General features: G+C 51.8%; 9 protein-coding genes across 9 annotated transcripts; 2 read left to right on the top strand and 7 right to left on the bottom strand.

The window, feature by feature from the left end:
- Window positions 1-2,864: 2,864 nt before the first annotated feature.
- MYCGRDRAFT_52003 (uncharacterized protein) lies at window positions 2,865-3,772 on the top strand (the record flags this gene model as incomplete). Its single annotated transcript, XM_003857679.1, has 2 exons — window positions 2,865-3,234; window positions 3,288-3,772. Coding segments are annotated over 2 exons (810 nt in total), but the record flags the coding sequence as incomplete, so codon positions are not given.
- Window positions 3,773-4,693: 921 nt separating this feature from the next.
- On the bottom strand, window positions 4,694-4,953 carry MYCGRDRAFT_33636 (uncharacterized protein; the record flags this gene model as incomplete). Its single annotated transcript, XM_003855871.1, has 2 exons — window positions 4,694-4,828; window positions 4,879-4,953. Coding segments are annotated over 2 exons (210 nt in total), but the record flags the coding sequence as incomplete, so codon positions are not given.
- Window positions 4,954-6,277: 1,324 nt separating this feature from the next.
- Window positions 6,278-9,681, top strand: MYCGRDRAFT_65051 (Hypothetical protein; the record flags this gene model as incomplete). Its single annotated transcript, XM_003857680.1, has 7 exons — window positions 6,278-6,761; window positions 6,809-6,978; window positions 7,038-7,616; window positions 7,698-7,796; window positions 7,848-7,985; window positions 8,038-9,283; window positions 9,326-9,681. The coding sequence occupies 7 exons, from the start codon at window positions 6,278-6,280 to the stop codon at window positions 9,679-9,681; spliced, it is 3,072 nt and encodes a 1,023-aa protein (XP_003857728.1).
- Window positions 9,640-10,998, bottom strand: MYCGRDRAFT_51997 (uncharacterized protein; the record flags this gene model as incomplete). The annotated part of the gene is made up of 1 exon (XM_003855870.1): window positions 9,640-10,998. One exon carries the CDS (start codon window positions 10,805-10,807, stop codon window positions 9,761-9,763), a length of 1,047 nt encoding a protein of 348 aa, XP_003855918.1.
- Window positions 10,999-11,132: 134 nt separating this feature from the next.
- MYCGRDRAFT_102037 (uncharacterized protein) lies at window positions 11,133-11,844 on the bottom strand (the record flags this gene model as incomplete). The annotated part of the gene is made up of 2 exons (XM_003855869.1): window positions 11,133-11,263; window positions 11,314-11,844. One exon carries the CDS (start codon window positions 11,818-11,820, stop codon window positions 11,440-11,442), a length of 381 nt encoding a protein of 126 aa, XP_003855917.1.
- Window positions 11,845-13,491: 1,647 nt separating this feature from the next.
- Window positions 13,492-14,014, bottom strand: MYCGRDRAFT_88749 (uncharacterized protein; the record flags this gene model as incomplete). The annotated part of the gene is made up of 2 exons (XM_003855868.1): window positions 13,492-13,890; window positions 13,985-14,014. 2 exons carry the CDS (start codon window positions 14,012-14,014, stop codon window positions 13,492-13,494), a joined length of 429 nt encoding a protein of 142 aa, XP_003855916.1.
- A 489-nt stretch (window positions 14,015-14,503) lies between these two features.
- Window positions 14,504-16,487, bottom strand: MYCGRDRAFT_65045 (uncharacterized protein; the record flags this gene model as incomplete). The annotated part of the gene is made up of 2 exons (XM_003855867.1): window positions 14,504-15,796; window positions 15,847-16,487. 2 exons carry the CDS (start codon window positions 16,378-16,380, stop codon window positions 14,504-14,506), a joined length of 1,827 nt encoding a protein of 608 aa, XP_003855915.1.
- A 626-nt stretch (window positions 16,488-17,113) lies between these two features.
- Window positions 17,114-17,615, bottom strand: MYCGRDRAFT_102033 (uncharacterized protein; the record flags this gene model as incomplete). The annotated part of the gene is made up of 1 exon (XM_003855866.1): window positions 17,114-17,615. One exon carries the CDS (start codon window positions 17,552-17,554, stop codon window positions 17,192-17,194), a length of 363 nt encoding a protein of 120 aa, XP_003855914.1.
- Window positions 17,616-17,723: 108 nt separating this feature from the next.
- Window positions 17,724-19,522, bottom strand: CYP-61 (putative P450 monooxygenase; the record flags this gene model as incomplete). The annotated part of the gene is made up of 1 exon (XM_003855865.1): window positions 17,724-19,522. A coding segment is annotated over one exon (1,527 nt), but the record flags the coding sequence as incomplete, so codon positions are not given.
- Window positions 19,523-19,789: the final 267 nt, after the last annotated feature.

Here is a 19,789-nt window from a genome sequence, read left to right as displayed (position 1 = left end):
AACAGAGAGACTAGGGACATATAGCTTAACTAAGATACCTATATTAAGAAGGTAGCTAGAAGATATAATATCTTATTAACGGAAAAGAGGGCAGATACACCTCTACTAGTAAACTTTAATTAAGAACCGGCTAACAAGAAGGCAAAACCCTACATAATTAAGGAGATGCAGTCCAAAGTTGGATTACTTAACTTCGCAGCATCCTACATAAGACCGGATATTACCTTTGCAGTATTATTACTAGCATGTTATCTAGTAAATCTAGCCGAGTACTATCTAAAAGCAGTAGACTACTATATTAGATATCTACTATAGAGCTCTTAATTAAGCGTTTAGTATAGCAAAGACGACGGCAGGCTAATATACCTATTACAACTACTAGAGTTCTTCGGAGCCTTAGATGCTTCGTTCGCAAACAATCTAGAGACGCGAAGAAGCTTAGAGGGTATAGTTTTCTTTTTGTTTAGAGGAATTGTCGACTAGAAGTCTACGAAGCAGACTATAGTTACTAAATTATCTACGGAGTTAGAGCTATATATACTTAGCTATACTAGAACGGAGATAATCTAGTAGGAACGAGTATTTAAAAGCATAGACCTAAGCCTTAACAGCAAGGGCAGGTTATTATATAACAACAAGCAAACTATTCGAGTTGTTACTATATAAGGCCAAAAGCTAGACACTAAGATAAGGCATGTAGATATATAGTAGTGCTAGCTACGTAAGAGGTACTAAGCCGGAGACCTTAAGGTCGAATAGGTCGAAACTACCTTAATGCCCGCAGACGGGATAACAAAACTGCTATTAGTATAACGGCATCGCGCCTTTCTAGACTAGCTCCGAATAATAATACTACTAGATCTAGGGGGTAAGGACTACGCTAACAGTAAAACTTTACTACCGGATCTCGGGGGTAAGGGCTAGGCAAATACCTAGCCTAACTTTACTATTAGAAAGAAGTCTGCATAACGATTAGGGGCTATTATATAGCCTTATATGCACATTACATACGGACTTAAATTATTACGTTTACTACCTTAACAAGTAGTCTAGGACGTATACATCTAGGGATCTATCGACCGGATTACCCTTTTAAAGCTAAATTTACTTTACTTTTTGCGCTAAACTAAAATTAGCAGCTATTAAAGGCCTAAATAGCTATTACATACCGAACTACGCGTACTTCTAAACCCGTAACGCATTCCTTAGCACTAGTCTATACTTATTCTTAGAGCTTATATCTTTTCCGTTTGCACTTCCACTTTCTCTTCTTTTCTTCAATTACCTCATTTTGCATTAGCAGAGGTGTTAACATTAGCACCATGCGCCAGATGGTAAAAGAACATGATCGCAAGTCTAAGGCCTCTAAGGAACGTAAAAAGAGGAGACAGGTCGCTTAGGCTGCCCTAGACGCCCTCGACGAAGAGTCTAAAGGAGATAACGATCTAGAAAACTACCTTACTCCGTACTACTCCGGACTACTAGCTCGCCTACGACGTAATTAGCCTATTAACGACTCTTCCGACGAAGAGGAGAAGGAGCTTATACCTGTGCCTAAGCCGACTAAGAGGAAGGCACTAGCAAAGAAGCAACCTACTAAGGCCGTTACTATTAAGGTCGAGAAGCCCGCGAAACGCAAACGCTAAGATAAGGACGAAGACGAAAACGTAATAGGCGTTAATACTAAGTCTAAGCAATCGAAGACTAGAAAGATAAACCGTAACGCTAGGAAGGTCGCTTCCTTACCTTTACCTAAAGGACCTCGATCGAGCAACGTTACTACTCCCGACTAGATAATAAGAGACGCCTACGCCGAGGAGGACGCTATAACCGCGATAGCGGGGAACTAACGTAGAAGAGGCTAAGGAGCCGCCGTCTTTAACGCTATAGCCAGCGGATCCAGCGAGTTCGAGCCAGAATCTCTCAAACTTCAACGCCGTCGTTAAGCCGCCGCCCTAGCGCTTATTAACATTCTACTACCCGGCCCCGAAATCGAAGGTCCGGACGACGACTCTAACAGCAAGGAAAGCGAGGATTAAGATCGTTTAGTATAACATAAACAGATCTCGGGGGTATATCGATCTATTAGCGTTAATTCATAAAATAGGGTAAGACTAGGGATATTAACTCTAACAGCCTAATTACGTAGTTAGTGTCCTATATAATATTATAGGATATTAGCGATAAGACCCCAACCCCTTTTAGGTATTTGGAATTACGGCGTCTATATAGTCTTTAGGTCGATAACCTTAAGAAACACATGGTTTTTCTCAATCTTGAAGTTCACCCCTGCATTGCACTACTCAATTAACATGATGCTACTGCAGACTTTTGGAAAATCCTGGAGGGGCTGGACAGGCATGCTTGCGTGGGGAGTGCGACACCTCGACGAGGCGCAACTCTGCTGCGATGAGATCCAGATCGCAGCAGTCCACGAGAATGACCTCGCCAGTGCTAGATTCTTGATATTTGCGTTTCCAAAGCTATGCAGTGGGGTTGATGCTTGCGTTCGTCGCGGCGTTTCGGCCAACTGGAAAACGCTCTGACCCTAGTTCAAACATGTTTGACTTCCACTATCCTGGGGTCACCTGGGTGCTGTGACGGCACCTCAATCACGGCACAGATCTCACCCGGCGGGGATCTGGCATTTTGAAAGGTCGGCATCAGCGAAGGACTTCCAGTGAGATTTGAGACATCCTCGATGTCCTTCCTCAAATATGCACCCTCATACAGGACCTCACTCTGAGACCACACGGCGGACGAGGCATCCGTGAAGTCCTGATACCATGGACACCACACTCTTTCCACGACAAGATTCTTCGCTCGCTCCCCTTCCTCCACTGGATCCGGCCTATTGCGCGGAGAACAACAATGGGCAAATCCTCGGCGTCACAGGTGCTGTGCTCGGCATGGCAGTCTTCGCCGTCGTACTACGAATGTTCGTCCGCATCACCATGGTCAGAAAGGTCGGCGCCGACGACTATGTCATCCTCCTCTCACTATTGCTCGCGGTTGGAACCATGATTTGCTTCGCTGCTGAGAGCTTCACTCTGGGCGGTCGTCATATCATGTGCATGTCCCAGCATGACTTTTACATCTTCGCCAAGTGGCAGTTTTACCACTCAATTTGGGTCATGGCTGGTGTCGTCCTCGTCAAGGTCTCGATCGCGCTCTTCCTGATGCGACTGGTGCCGCCGAAGAGGAGCTGGAAGGCGTTCCTCTGGGGTTCAATCGGTATGCTGATGGATCGAAAGTGCTGTGATGGCGAACCACTGACATCGATGCAGTCTTCTTGATCTGCTTCATGCTCGTCTGCGCCCTGACACTCGTTTTCCAATGCAAACCGATCTCTGCAGCGTGGGACTACAAACTCAAGAAACAGCCGGGCACGAGGTGTTTCAACACAAAAGCCTTCATCGATCTCGGCCTATTTAACAGCATCGTTAACTGCGTCACGGATGCCATGTTCGCAACTTTGCCGGTCCCGATCATCCTGGGACTGCAGGTCAACACGAGGACGAAGATCACATTGGCTGGCATTCTCGGTCTTGGATACACTGCCTGCGCCGCTGGAATCGTGAAGGCGATTACGCAGTATACTTTCTTCAGCAAGAAGGATCCCTTCTGGCACAACGCTTTCAGTGTGTGGAATATGATTGAGCTGTGTGTGGGAATCACGGCCGCTTCCCTTCCAGCGCTGAAGCCACTCATCGTTCGGTGGCTCAGCGCAACCAAAGCACTGGTCGACAAGAACTCGAAGCACCACAGGCGGGTGCAGTCGGATCAATACGGCCATGTCAGTGACCTGCAAAACGCTCGGCGCCACGCAGAAGCGATCAGGCTCGAGGACAGGAAGATCACCGTGCATCACGAAATAGTGCAAGTGCAGGATGTCGTGGACACTTCGTCCGACGTGTCGGCCAATGGTCGAAAGAAATCCGCGGCATACACCGAGTTCTCAGCCAAGACGGGAGCCTCGCTGAGTCCGCATGCAATGACTTATGATGACCACGCTTTCCCACGTACGCAGAGTGAGGAGAGGTTGACCGAGCCCAAGATCCACGTCTGACTAAGGAAAGAAGTCTTCTCAAGATGAGGAATGTGGTAGAAGGAATGGAGAATGGGGCTTGATCGGAGGTTTCGTTCGGAAATGTATGATGCATGATGTAGACATTGGAGGTCGGACAGCCTGCTGGTCCGCTACGACCAAGTGCGAGTATGCAAAAACTGCAAGCTGGCTTGTTCCATAGTCTCTTAAGTCCAGGAATTCTTCTGCAATTGATGATCGCTTGACATGAACAGGTGATGCGCGAAGCACGCGTCAGACGCTGCCCATTGCAGCAGTTCGGCCGAGAGATATTCGGTGAATGTCTCGTTGAGCGCTCCTCGTTCACCACACGAGCGCCACTACTTGCCCAGTCTCCGGGCTAGGCACAATCCTGCGTGCTTTCTTGCTTTCTTGCGCTCGATACCGGCTCTCCGCATTCAACTCCTCCTCAAGTTCCAGGCTTGCTGGCAGCTTGAGCCTGGCCCGCAGGTCGGACTCGCATGTTGGCCAGTCTCAGCTTCACAGTGACCTGCTCTTCCACGACAACATCCTTGCGCATCAACCATTGTCCATGATCGAGTGGAGTGGTGGAGCTGGTATGGTGTTCTCCGACTTCTTTTGCTTCATCTCTTCAGCATCTCTCGCTCACTTCTTCGCCTTCGCAGCCTTTGCTGCCTCTGCTGCCTGCCTGTCCTTCTTGCCTCCTCTCAGAAGCTCTAGATGTCCAGCTTTCGTCGCGAGTGTCTTTTCGGTCAATGTGGAGAGGCCGCTCGAGTGCTTCTACTCCATAATTAGTGTGTGCTTGCTCCATCTGAACCAAAGCTGCGCACCTTCTTCATCGTGTTCTGCTTGATCAGAGCTGCTTTCTTCGGCTTGATCACTCGGTTGCCAGTCTGCTTGCGCTGCGTGCTAGACCGAGATCAGCGGGCGCTTTGCAGTGTATACTAGGAAGCTTTCTTACGCTTTAGGCGCCGCCGCCTTTGCTTTCTTTGCTGGACCTTGAGCCATGGCAATATGTCGGGAGTAATGGGATGGTTGATGTCGACGATCAGGAAAAGTTTACGGCTAAAGTCCTCGACCGTCGCTGCCAAGTCTGGGGAAAACAAGGCTCAGAAGGCTCCACTGTGCACCTCACCTCCTAGTCTCAGGCGCACAGACCCTCTTGGCGAGCACTAACCTCTTCGAGCGCCTCGCCTGAGAGGGTCTGAGGGCCTAAGCCGGATTTTAGGAGATGTAGTGCAGCACGCGACAGCGCAACAACAACGACCTTTTTCAAAAATCCGGCACTGTAACTTTGTAGAGCCGAGTCTTGCAATTCGAACGGCGTATCGTATAGAAAATTTAAGTGTGTTTTGCGTGCCCTAATAGAGCTCGCATTTTCCTGTTTTTCGCCTAATAAATTAGAATTCCGAAGAATTTGCGCGAGCTCTATTACAGCTTTCGTTTAGCGTCGGATTTAAATAATTAATACACCGTTTAAATCGCAAGACTCGGCTCTACAAAGTTATAGTCTCGGATTTTTAATAACTAGTTTCGTTGTTGCGTTGTAGCAATTAGGGCCGAAACGATACTGCGCTTTATTAAGGTGTAAATTCTATACTAATGCTGCGCTCTATCTCCCAAATTCGGCGTTCGGACCCTCAGACTACGAACAGTAGGCGTCGAATCCGCGCTAACTGGGCGTGGACTGAGGCACTGAGACTACTCACCTCCTCTTTGTGATCTCCACTCCTTCGGAACCAGCAGCATCATCCTGCATTCTTCTCGGATGCGCTCCACCAAAATGTCTTGTGGATCTCCGGCGTACAGCGATCGTTTTCCTTCGACCTGGTCTCACAGCAAGCAGCATCGCAGTTCGTCTGCCTTCTCCTCTCCTCTTCCCCTCCTCGTCTCATCAGGCCATACATGGCGCCCATTCGCTTGCACGGCAATTCAACGGTCAACTCTGCGTCGAAGATACCATTACATAACGTATATTCGGTCTCTTCTGTGCCGCTGCCACCGCAAACGGCTGGTCTCGTGATGCGTCTGCAACATGCACACCGTCGTCACACAGGACCTGCATGGCTTTTATCCGGAGCAGCTTGGCCTCATGAAGTCCAGTCTGAAATTGGCGAGCTCTCGAGGAACAGGCTATTTGTTGCCTTTGGGCAATGCTATAAGGCGATGTAGTGTCACCGATATGACCAGGTTCGTGTACTCTCAATTCCTCTTACCGTCCCTAAAGACATGTCTTTTCTTCGAGCCATTGCGTTTTTAGCCTCGGGTGCGCTGGCTATCGGTCAGCGCTCCACTGTCAACTTCGATGGATCTGGCATTCTTCTCGCAAGCAATACTTCCTTCGTCAATATCTATGCCGATCCGAACGACTGGCCAGCAGTCTTGCGGGTTTGCGATGATCTTGCAATGGACTTTGGGCGAATCACAGGCACGAACGGGTCTGTGATACACAATGGCAATGGCACAGGTGCGAGCCTGAATGCGAGTATGATCTTCAACGTCACCGGGCGGCCGTCCTTTGGTGTCATCAGCAGTGGAAGTGCCAGTGGAGGTGTGATCATTGCAGGAACACTTGGCAGGTCGTCAGTCATCGATCGACTGGTCGCTGAGGGGAAGCTCGATGTGACTGGTATCGAAGGCTCGTGGGAGGCATACGTGTCTGCAATAGTTCATGATCCACTCCTGGGCGTTGAAGAGGCGATGGTCATAGCAGGTTTGTATCTTCAAGTCCTCGTCCATACATCACTAACGAACGACCAGGCTCCGACCGACGTGGATCCGTCTTTGGACTTTACAGCGTTTCGGAGCAGATCGGCGTCTCTCCGTGGTACTACTGGGCCGACTCTCCTCCGCAGAAGCATTCCTCGATACATGCGGATAACACTACAGTTATACAAGCCTCGCCATCGGTGAAGTATCGAGGTTTCTTTGTACGTTCAGATGCTTCTCCCACCTCAAATTGGGCCAGCTGAAAGCTGATATACCACAGATCAATGATGAAGCTCCTGCTCTCACTGGTTGGATCGACGCTAAATTCCCTCCCTCGCCATGGGGACCGGGATACGGAGCAGATTTCTACGCTTCTGTGTTTGAACTTCTACTCCGACTGCGAGCCAACTACCTCTGGCCTGCCTCGTGGAATAGCATGATGAATGTCGACGATCCTCGCACCCAAGCACTTGCCGATGAGTACGGCATCGTGATGGGAAGCTCTCACACAGAGCCAATGATGCGAGCAACGAAAGAGTGGAGTGTCTTCGGCGATGGGCCTTGGGACTGGACCGCCAACAACGAGTCCATCTATCCCTTCTTTGTAGAAGGTGCCGAGAGAGCAAAGCCGTATGAAGGTGTCCTTACGATGGGTATGCGTGGATCTGGCGACACTGCTCTTGCCCCCGGCATTCAGACCGAGCTCCTCGAAGATGTTGTGGCCACTCAGTCCGAAATATTGACCGCTCTCTGGGGAAACGACTCCGTTCAAAATCCAGATGTGGTACCGCAGATGTGGTGCTTGTACAAAGAAGTTCAGGGATACTACGAAGCCGGGATGAGCGTTCCAGAATACATGGTAAGTGATCAATCATGCGGGCAAGGGGTCATGATTCACAGCCCTCATCTCCTCATGTGTGCGCTCCTGACTTCTATATAGACTCTTCTCTGGACGGACGACAATTGGGGAAACATTCGTCGTCTGCCACTCAAAAATGAGACCAGCAGGAGCGGCAATGCGGGCGTTTACTACCATTTTGTAAGTCGTCCTCGCAATCGATACCGACCGGCAAGTATTGACACGCTGCAGGACTACGTAGGCGATCCTCGGAATTACAAGTGGATCAACACAATCCCGCTGCAGAAGACGTGGCAGCAGATGAACCTCGCTTACGAACGAGATGCGCGACGTATCTGGGTCGTCAACGTTGGAGACATTAAGCCTCTGGTATGCCGCTTGATCCATTTGGAGCCTCTTGCAATCAGCTAATCATCCCCAGGAACTGCCCATTAGCCACTTCATGGACCTGGCATACGATATCAAGCTCTGGAATGAGAGGAGTGTGCCATCTTACCTCGAGATGTGGGCTGCGAGAGAATTTGGGCTCGAAGTTGCTCACAATACCGCCGTTCTGTTGAATAACTACTCTATCGCAGCGGGTCGCAGAAAGTTCGAATTGGTCGACACAGCGACATTCAGCCTGATCAACTACGACGAAGCAGACAAAAACCTCGACGAATGGAAAGCCATGCAGACTACGGCGCAGTCGATCATGGACTCGCTTCCCGCTGAGACGCAGCCAGCTTTCTTCGAGATGGTGTATCATCCAGTCACCGCTGGCTACGTTTACTACGACATCATGATCTCCAGCGCGAGGAACAATCTTTACGCAAGACAAGGACGAAACAGTGCCAATAGCATTGCGGAACATACTCAAAGCCAGTTCAAGAAAGATCGCGAGCTCACCGAGCAATACAATGGTCTATTGGATGGCAAGTGGGACCACATGATGGACCAGACGCACATCGGTTATGAGTATTGGCAACAGCCGATGCGTCAGCGTCTCCCCGGCTTGCGATACAACATGCCGGGAGAGAGCAGTCTGGCGGGAGGAATGGGCGTCAGCGTCGAAGGCAACAATGCCACCGTACCGGGCGACGACGCCTTTCATCAACTGTCATCGCAGTCACTCACGATGGCGACATTCAACCCATACGGCGCTACATCCCAGTGGATCGAGATCTACAGCATGGGTGCAGATGCTTTCGACTTTAACATCTCTGCAAATGGTTCTTTCGTGCAGTTCTCTGAGACGACTGGACACATTACCCCAGATGGAGCCTCAGACAAGCGAATCTATGCCAGTTTCGATTGGAACTCCTGCCCGGAAGGAAGTGGTATAGTCCTGGTCAATATCTCCTCGATCATCGCCAACACTAGTCAATACCGCGAGGAGACTCAATACGGAACTCAGTATGGCATGCCACAAATCATGCTGCCATACGAGAACATCAAGGTGCCCAACAATTTTACCAATGGATTTGTCGAGTCCGATGGGCATATTTCCATCGAGCTGGAGCACTATAGTGCTGTAACGTCCGAATCCAGCGAAGTCCAGTACAAAGTGATTCCCGGGCTCAGCCGTACCCTTTCAGGAGTCTCGCTCTTCCCTGTCACAGCCGACTCGCAGTCTGCACCGGACTCGCCAGGCTTGGAGTACAAATTGTACACATTCACCGATCTGAGTGGCGGCATCGAAGCGACTCCCGATCTCATCACGGGTGCAGGGACCGGCATGTCCTCGCCTGCGGACCTGGTCAACATCACTATTGTCACCACGCCTTCCCTGAACACGATTCCTGAGCGGCCGCTCAAGTATGCTATTCAGTTTGATGAGGAAGATATCAAGACTGTGCAATACGTGGTGGATCAGCCAAAGGGAGCGAATCCCGTCGGCTGGCTGGCTGCGGTCGCCAACAACGCATGGATGACCACTTCGAACTTCACTTATTCCGGCCATGGAGAGCATACATTGAGGATCTGGGCGCTGGAGCCTAACGTCGTTCTGAACACTGCTTGGATTGATCTTGGTGGCTTGAGACCGAGTTATCTAGGACCGCCCGAGAGTACGAGGATCATGTGAGCTGAAAGTGCTCGAGGACAGCGGCAATCTCGTTCAGACGACAATTGAACCCTCATCATGCAGAAGTCATCCATGTCTTTCACCAATCAAGTCCAGTATTCGCACCACTCATTCCACAGGTCTGAACATTAGCCTCCCGATCTTTGCTCCAATCATACACCGCGCCCCGCTTCTCATACGCCTCCTTATCCCATTTCACCTCTGCAAAAGCCTTCTCCACCCCTACATCCAAGATGCTTGCCGACGCCTTCTCTTCCCCATTGCCCTTGTCCAAGAAGCGCAAGTACTCATCGACGATAACGTAGCTTGAAGCCATGAGATCGTTTGACTCAGGCACAAAGCACTCCAAGTGATCGTGGCGCTTGCAGAACGATTCGAACTGCTCATCGGTAATGAGAACGTCTTTTACGCTCCGCTTACGCTTGTCCAGCTCCGTCTCTGTGGCAGTGGCATCATTTTCTCCTCCGACTGGCAGCACTTGAAAGACCTTCCAACGAAACGGATCGAGCTGTTTGATCGTCTCGACCATGTCTTCCTCCCAGTTCCAGCGCAACACGACGGTGTTCAGCTTGAACTTGATTCCCAATTCGCGGCACCACTCTCTGATCTTGAAGAGCGTCTTGACGTTCTCTCCAGTTCCTCTCCCAATCTTAAGGTTCGTTGCTTCATCGAACGAGTCGCAACTCACACCCAAAACATCGACGAACTTTCCATACCGTCTCAACCAGTTCTCTGTAATTTTTGTGCCATTCGAAATGATCGACACCGACTCCATGCTCAAATCTTCCTTGCAGAATTGACACAGCATTGCGAGCTTCGAGGGATAGAGGAAGGGTTCGCCGCCGGCGAAATTGATTTTGACCATTCCGGCTTGTTGGAGAAGGCGTAGGCCATTCTTCATTTCGTCGTCGGAGGCGATGTGGGAGGTTTTCTCGGTGTGGAAGCAAAAGACGCATGTTTTGTTGCATTTGCGGGTGAAGTGGAAGTTGACGGAGCGGAGCGACTTCGTTGGTGGTAATGGTGGTGGACAGCTGACGATCAAGTAGGAGATGAAGAGAACTATGAGGCTAACGATGACGACGACCTTGCTGGTAGCGACGAGGTGTGGAGAGTCCATGTTGACCATGTTGAAGATGTCGTTGTTGCGGTATCTGTTTCTGATTCCGTTTTTTTATCAGGATTGGCGGCATGCTCGTTTGCTGCTTCGTTTACCGTTTGACAAGCTCAGACTTGTTGACAAGAGTCTTGATTCTTCTTTGTCATGCTAAACGTTGCTCTTCTCTTCCTGAGATCGTCCAGCGCACCCTGGGCTACCCAAAACACTCCGTGGAAACTGCCTTTCTCATCCGAGCAAACTTGCTTCGGCAATTTAGGCGTCGCGCGCAAATACCACTCCAGATTGTTTGCATGACTTCGACATTGGCAGAATGGACGGTCTTAAACCTTCGTTCGAGGCCAGGTCATTTGTGCGTTCATCCCTGCTTCTGAATCCATGGCCAGTGATGGGGACTCCGAGAGGCCCACCTCTAAGTACGGATTCCTACCACTCCGATGAAGTGACGCATGATGTATTTGACTCCGACTTGTCACGATCTTAGTAGCAAACGAGGCTTTGGCAGAGACAATGCTTACCGAGCCGTTGACTACGTCTCATCCAGCTCCACAAACGCCTCCGCTAACCCACACATGCGGCGAACAGTCAAAAGTGAAGTTTTGCCAGGATTTCCAGCCAAATTTGCTCTCAAACACCATAATCTCTCACGCACCATACTCCGGCGGCTTCAGACCCGCCTGATCTCTCGACAACGTCCTCAATGGCACAGCTGGCGGCGCATTGCCAATATCCTCCCCTCTCTGCATCGGTGGTGGCGGCACATACGGCGGCGGAGCCTCTCCGTGCTCATTCAGGCCTTCCTCACGCGTGTACTCGTTCGAGCGACGATGTCCGAAGCGGGAGTGTCGATTAGCACGATTCTGCTCCCAGGAATTCAGATCGTTCCAAGGGCCCGCGGCGGGATCGTGGCGCGGAGGTCTTTCGCGAAGGAGGTCCACACGTTGCTTGCGGGTCCAGGTCACGACGGCGGCAATGGTGACCGTGACTATGGCAAGGCCGATGAAGACGAAGTAGTAGTTCACCATGCTGTGTGTCTCGCTGCTGGGATCGTCTTTCGGCCAGTCGGAGGGTGTGCTGGTGGTAGAGGGAAATGATGATGATGGAGAGACGTTGGCCATTCAGTAGATCGGCCTGCTGCGGATCTTGGGGTTTTGTGCCGAGTGCGAGGCCGCCAATTGGTGGCGTAGATGAGCAGTATGCAAGATGACGAGTGCTCGATGCTGAGCGTGGGCAAAGCTGTTGTCGAGCAGCACAATCCTTCACGAAGCACGCCAAATTGAAAAGGTCGTGGCGTCGAGAGTCGTCCTGCGTTCCAAGTGAGGAGTCTTGGGTATCGCGCGAGGACGAGTACGGCTCTCTGCTTGAGCTTGTGGGTTGGTCAATACAGTCAATGAAGCTGTGATGCTGTGCTGCTGCCTCAATGAGTGTCTTGGAGTGCTTTGAAGTGATTGGCGCTCCCTGTTGAGAGACGCGAATTTGATCCTTGCAATTTGGCCCCGCTCACTTCGATTTTGCCGGAGATTACGCGCATTGTCAATACCTTGGTTCGCATGACCTTGCCAATCTTCGTTGGATGAGGCACAGCATCTTTCGAACGCAAGAAGCGTCTCTCGGCATCATCCAACATCACCGAGCGAGATCTCACCCCATGGACCGAGCTGCACTAGGTGACGCGCTCGCGATGAAGCTTAAGTCTGATACATCGAGGCCATTCGAGCGTTGTGAGAGATCGAGACCACGGACAGCTTCTTCTCAGTGATCGAGTCTTGTGATCAAGGTATGGTTTGTGCATATGCAGCAGATGTCGTCTCCTTTCAGTTCCACTGGTGTGTCGGCACGGACCAAGCCAGGTAAACCTTCTTAGTCATGCCTGAGGAAGCCGCACTCTTGCTCGACAAGGGCCATCATCCAAGCTTCTCCCTCTTACTCCTTCGCATCCATCGAAGATGCCGAAAGCAATCGCAGGTAAATATCCTCACCGAGAACAATGGCGGACGATGAAGCTGACGAAGGCATCAAAGGTGTGCTCGTTGAGTGCGATCCATCAATCAAAGCCATCATTCTCAAGATCGACAAAGAACACAACCACGATATCATCATCGAAGATATTGACGATGAGCATTTGCTCATCAAAACTGCGCAGCAAGAGAACCTGAAGGGGTGGCTGAAAGATGTATACATTGAGCGCATGTTTGAACGGAAAATTGTGCTAATCCTGCTTTACAGGCGCTTAAGGACACCGTGAAGGAGGCCGAGGAGAGCTCCGAAGAAGACTGAGACGAATGTCACTCGACGAACGACCACCAAGTTCCCAGTCACAGGCCAACTGTCCTCGAATGGCCCGCGGGCAAGGCCTCCAGTACGAAGAAGCTTGCATTTCATCTGGAAGCCGATCGTGGAGACCACCCACGCGCCAGCACTACCCGATACCACCGCAACAACCGCCGACTCCGTGTCATTGGCTTTATCCGCACGTTTGACGACTCGGGTGTCGATCCAGAAGAGCTTCCTCTGCGGCGTATTCTAGCCACCAATCCCCAGACCAGGACATGGACGGGCTCACGAAAAGGATCGAGACAGGACCTGATGCATAGCTGGCCGAAGCGAAAGTCACATATAAGACGATATTCATATTGGACTTCGTCTCACTATGCGACCGATCTCTCTAGCCCAGTCTACGTTCACCCTGTCTTCATCTAAGACATAGCCTGCTTCTGCTCAGCTCCCTCAGCAGCGCCAACCCAACTAACCCGATCCTTAGCAAACAACTCCACCGCAGGCTTCGCATCCGCAAACGCCTTCTCCGCATTGTCCATCACGCCGACCTTGATGATCTTCGCATCGCCGAAGCTCGGCGTCGAGCGGAACAGAGTCGTACCGCAATCGCCGCAGAAGTAGGACGTAATCTCGCTGCCGCTGTCGGCTTTCTTGGCGTAGGTCTTGGGAGTGCCTTGCGTGACGGAGAAGCCGTCGCCTGGCACGACGATGTTGGTGCTGTAGGTTGAGCCGGTGATCTGAGGGATGTTAGTGGGTAAAAGGGTATGCATCGAGGTGGTGATGGTATGCCTTCTTGCAATCGGCGCAATGACAAAGTGCTAGACCATTGTCAGTCACATGCTCGTGAATGAGAGGCGGAAATTTTGCAAGCTCACCCTTCACCTGCACATCACCAGTTGACTTGATGCGTACAGCACCGCAGAAGCATCCTCCTTCAGACATGACGTAAGATTCTCTTCGACTCGGTCACTTGATAAACCAGGTATAGATCGGTGTGATTGGTCGAAAGCGAATATAAAACAACCTTGATGGACAACTGAAGAAGTGAATGACTTTTCACAGCGGGAACGAAGTTATACTTACCGAATAGCCCGCCCACTTGTCCCTTTCTGTGCCTATCTCGGCTCCATTCATTCTGCCGATGTCATTGTTGCGCTCGGCGTTTTGCTGGCCGGACGACCACCGGAGGATGAGCCTCCCTGCGGGGTTGAGGGCCTGGTCTGGACGCTAAACGAGACGATTCCGCTGGAGCGAAAGCCGCTGTAGTGGGGTTGTGAGGCTCTAGTGGAAGGGTCGCTGTGGCATTGAGGGCATATCTCGGCCGAACCATGTGCTAGGCTTGCAGGCCGACGAGTGCAATTGGGCTTTGTTGTAAAATGGATAAGATACTGTTTACTCGATGCCCTCGTCAGCTATACCTATGTGCTGTTTCTACCAAGGCACAGCAGCACCGTCACCACGCGGATCACTGCCAGCACTCCATACGCCCCGTCCTTCAACAGGATCCATATGCCATCGAATAACTTGGCCTCTTCCAAACAGTCCTCGATCCATGCCCTTGACAACCTTGATCTGATGACCCAGCTTCTTCATTCCTTCAACCGTCTCCTCGCTCATACCCTCCTCGAGGTACACTGTCCGATCCATGACATCTCCAGCATCCGGCATGCCAGCGCCAATGCACACCCTCGGTGCGTCCAGTGCTGCTTGAGGCGTGTGGCCGAAGACGAGCTGGTTCATCAATACTTGCACGTGGCCTTGAGGTTGCATGAAACCTCCCATGACGCCGTAGACGCTGTGTAAGCTCTGGTCGCTGACGTTCGTGATCAGAGCCGGGATGATGGTGTGGTAAGGTCTCTTGTTCGGCTCGAGGATATTCGGATGGTTGGCAGGTTGGAGAGCGAAGTTGGCCGCTCGGTTTTGCAATGTGAAGCCACAGCCTTTAGGAATGATGCATGTGCCGAACCCGCCGTAGTTGCTGTTGATGAAGGAGATGCCGTTGCCTTCGCTGTCGCTGCAGGCGAAGTAGACAGTATCGGAATGTTGGTGAGCTGGAGAGCCGTGTTCGAGGTTGAGATTCGCTGCGTCTGGGCTGAAGAGCTTCGCTCGCTCGGCGAGGTACTCCGGGCTGATCATTTGCTTTGTGGGCACCTTTGACACATTTGGATCTGCGACGAACCAATTGGCGTCGGCGAAAGCGATTCGCAGAGCTTCGACGACAGCGTGGAGGTACGTTGCGGAGTTGTGATCTTCGCGACCGAATTTTGGGATCTTTCCGTTCTTCTCGAGCTCTTGAATGATTCCCAATGCCATGAGAGCCACGATTCCCTGGCCGTTTGGAGGGTGTTCCCAAAGCTCAACGCCTTCCTCACTGCCATCGTGCATGTGTTGACCATGCGACTTGCCAATGTCTTGCGACTTGAACTTCAGACTGATCGGCTCGGTCTCCTCAGTTCCTAGATCCATGTGGTTCTTCAAGTCCTCGATCGTGATGTGTCCTCCCAGATCTTGAACGACCTTTGCCAGCTCTTCCGCTATCCGACCAGTGTAGAATCCAGCCTTCTTGTTCTTGCCCACCTCGCGAAAGGTCTTTGCCAACGTCGGGTTCTTCATGATCTCACCAGACTTTGGTGCTCTGCATCCGTCCTGAGCGTTCGGATCTTTCTTGAGCATTTCTGACCCATTCGGCGAGGCTCGTTTGATCTGGGCTTCTGAGTGATTCCACTGCCAACGGTCAGCGGTCTGTCAACTGTTCGACGCATATCCAGACTTACGTAGTAGCTCATTAACTCGCTGACGGGGAATCCTTCCTCGCCCAGTCTCGCCGCCGGCTCTAGGATCTCCTCCATGCTGACCTTCCCACTACCAAACTTCTCCACAGTATCGACCCAACCAGCCGCAGCTCCTGGCACAGACACAGCATGTACACTATCCATGGGAATCTTGCCGACCTCTCCATCCTTGATGCCCAAGCTTTTCCTAACATTCTCCAACGTCATGTTCTTTCCTGATCGACCAGATCCATTGAGCGAATGCACCTTCTTCGTCTTGGCGTCGTAGAACAAGCAGAACATATCTCCGCCAATCCCCGTGCTGCCTGGCTCAGTCATGTTGAGACCGGCCGCAACCGCAACGGCTGCATCGGCGCAGTTGCCGCCCTTCTGCAGGATCTCGATACCGCATTGCGATGCCAATGGTTGCGTGGAGGACACGATGCCTTTTGTGCTGTGGACGACGGAGCGGCGAGACGGGAAGGCGACGAACTTGGGATTGGCGGCCGGGTAAAGGGCGGACGTGTTGAGAGGCATGGCGGCGGCGGCGTATGAGTATGGTACAGCGAGAAGTGTACACAGAGCGTGGTAAGTAACCTTTATCGAAGACTGTATCGGAAGCTGCGGCTACGTCGGCCTTTCACGGTTGAACGTATTGGCAGTTCGCTTGCAACAGAATCAACGGTAGAACGTAGCGTCTTGGTGCTTGAATGGGCGAGATTGCTGGGAGAATCATTACGTAGCTGCAATCGCTTTCACTCACACGTTTTGCCCACATGGCACCGACCCCTCCAGGAACAGCTCGGCCGTCGGCCACGCCAGCGAAGAACTATACACCGAGCCACCGAGGTCTGGAGCTGTAGAGGTTGGAAGCGAAATTCAAAGACCTCGTCGATGATCAAGCATCGGACAGTGCTAGGCTTGATGACTTCGAGCATGATCATAGAGTGAGTCCAAGTTGGAAAATGATGCATTGATGAGAGTGAAGTCGTCCCGTCGGACTTCCATTCCGCAAGGCACGTCATTGAATTCTGCGTTGCCACGCAGACGGGAAAGACAAGACATCACACAGCCTCATCCCTCGCAGTTGTTCACCCTTTACCATACCCAGCTACACCGATTCATCGTTCATTTCACACAGCCCGAGGTCTCACAGTACTCATCTCACATTCCATCCACCATGTCCGATTCTCCAGCACGAACACAACAAAACTCCGGCACAGCAAAGTTCATGCGAGATGCCGGCAAAGTCTACGACCCGGATCACAAGCTATGGGCGCCTGCGAAATGGGTAGTGGGCATATTGCAATACCTCGTCGCGATCGTCCTCGTCAGTGAGTATCCTCGATCAAATCGTATCAAACCAACCAACAGACTCTGACAAAAGCATCGCAGCAATTGCGGAGGGTTTCAAATCAATCGTCAGTGGCAAGAAGCCGCAAGGGAGGAGGCGAGCGCATGCCCGGTAATCACTTCTGGTTTGGGAAAGAAGCTGGAAAGGAAGCCCACGCTCCTCGATGCTGCAGGCGGCTGTTGCGTACGACGAGGCATGAAAGATGAGTGCCGCTGAACCCGCACCACGCCCATGAAGTCGCGGCAGAGGACTCTCGCAAAAGCATGGGGATGGCATGATGCATCGGCTGCAACTTGACGTAACGAAGTCGTAAAGCTGACAAGGAGTCGAATGTTGCTGACCACGATGGTCTCGCATCTGAATTTTGATTTCGGCCACAAAGGCTAGATTCTCCTCTGGATCGCTCGTGGGATGAGTTGCCAACCCATGCAGAGACCCACCTCTCAAGCTGTGAGAGAAAGCGAACAGCCTATGCCGTCAGCAAGGGACCATCCTCAATACAAGATGCATCCACCCCGTTCCTCCCTTTCACCACAACCCTGACACCTTTGCTGTCTAACCTCCCATGCGCCACCTGATAATCGTGCAAGAAAGCCACATCCCGTTCATCTGTATCCCACGCCTTCATGTCCCACTCAGCCACCGCCGCGACAATCAAGCACATCCCAGCGTTCGCGACGTTGATGCCTAAACACCTGCGATGCCCTTTGCCCAGCGCCATCATACACCTCTTGCGCTTCGCCACTTCGTCGCCCTCCCCAAGGAAACGCTCAGGCAGAAATTTCAGCGGGTCGGGGAAGAGCGACGGGTTCGTGTGCGTGCAGTAAGTGCAGCAGGACATCTTGGTTCGTGGTGGGAAGACATAGTTTGTGCCTTTGTGCGGACCGGAGGAGGCGGTGTAGCTGAGAGTTTCGGTTGGAGAATAGCGAACTATGCGGTTGGTGACGCCGAAGGAGAGGCGGTTGGCTTCCGTGATGACGGCGTTGAGGTAGGGAAGGGTGAGGAGGGTAGTCAATGGAACAGGTTGATCAGGGTGCTGAGAGGTTTGACGAGCGGAGCTGAGTTCTGCGCGGAGAGTAGAGAGGGTGGACGGGTTGGAGATGAGGTGGAAAGATGCAATAGCGAGCGATTTGGCGAGCGACTCGGTTCCGGCCATGACGAGGAGTTGGGCTTCATCTTGAAGCCGGCGGACGGTCTTCTCTTCGGGCGGGAGGGATGGCGAATCGCGGAGCTCATAGAAAATGGAGTGACGGCCTTTATTGTCGTTCTTGCGATCTTTGAACACAGCTTCAATGTCGGCGCGGCAACGTGCGCGGAAACGCATGAGGTCCATGACGGCTGGTGGAATGGCTCCGTTACCGAGGAACACCGGAAGAATGTTAGCAAGGAGACGTGGTACGAAAGGGAAATGCTTGTTGACTTTCACGCCCGTGAGCATTCGAGTGAGGTTCTTGCGTTGGATCTGAGCCTCGGGAAGGTTGTGGAGGAGGTCACTGTCAGAGCCGAAGCAGAAATTGCGGACGAGGTCGTTGGAAAAAGCAAAGTAGACGTCGGAGAGGTTGAAGGGTTGGCCGGACCGAGACGCTGTGAAGAATTGCTCGATGACTTGGTCGCGTTTCTGGAGCATGAGGTCTTGCATGGAAAGGGTAAACTTTTGGCTGAAGTATGGATTCAGAGCATCTCTCCTCATCTTGTGAACGTGCCAGTCCTCAGCTCCGCCAACGCTCTGATCAACGAGCAGCCCGCGGATCGTTGGGTTGTTTCTGTTGCGTATAGCGTAGATGGTGTCCAGGAAGTCCGGGTCGTTGATGTGGACCTCGTCGGGAACGGGACGTAGGATCGGGCCATACTTCTCGTGCAGTTCCTTGAGCTTGAAGGGATACTTTCCAGGCTGCCAGATCTCATACCAGCATTCGTACCATCTCGTCAATGCCGGAAGCGTGGGACCCGGAACGCTGGCAAGATCATGCAGAACAAGGCGTTGAAGCACAGTCCATAGTAGCCAAGCGGCAAGAGTGCCCAGACCAAGCAAGGTGAGCTGTAAGGAGATCATTGTAAGTGTCTAGACAGTACTCGCTCGGCCGCAGGATGAATGGATGGCTGTGTATATATGAGTTCGGATGGCCGGTCTGACCGGCATGCCTGACCGGGGTTGTTGTCTCATGTTACTCCTCATGTCTCATGATAAATGTGCCGAGAGAAGGTCGCTTGTCGTAAGCCAATCGATACACGTATGACGGTCAAACTCATCGGCCGTAAGAGCTCTCGTAATCGGGCAAGTCTGACATGCTTGGACGCTAAGCCACGAGATGCATGGTCCAATGCATGATTGTTGGATGGCTGTGTAGAAGAGAGATCAAGGGACGAAGAACGTAAGGATGCCGGACACGGCGGGGCCTAGTAGAGCTGTGACTAAGCATACTAGTCTCAGAAGCACAGACCCTCTTGGCGAGCACTAACCTCTTCGAGCGCCTCGCCTGAGAGGGTCTGAGGGCCTAGCAGCGTTTTTGGGTGATGCTGTGCAGCGCCGCGACATCGAAAATTTAAAACTACTTTTATCGTATAATTAAGGTATGTATAAGAAGCTGCATG

The sequence above is a fragment of the Zymoseptoria tritici genome, chromosome 1 (genome assembly GCF_000219625.1).
Source record: "Zymoseptoria tritici IPO323 chromosome 1, whole genome shotgun sequence".
NCBI classification, from domain to species: domain Eukaryota; kingdom Fungi; phylum Ascomycota; class Dothideomycetes; order Mycosphaerellales; family Mycosphaerellaceae; genus Zymoseptoria; species Zymoseptoria tritici.
This window is presented reverse-complemented; position numbering and strand designations above follow the sequence as displayed.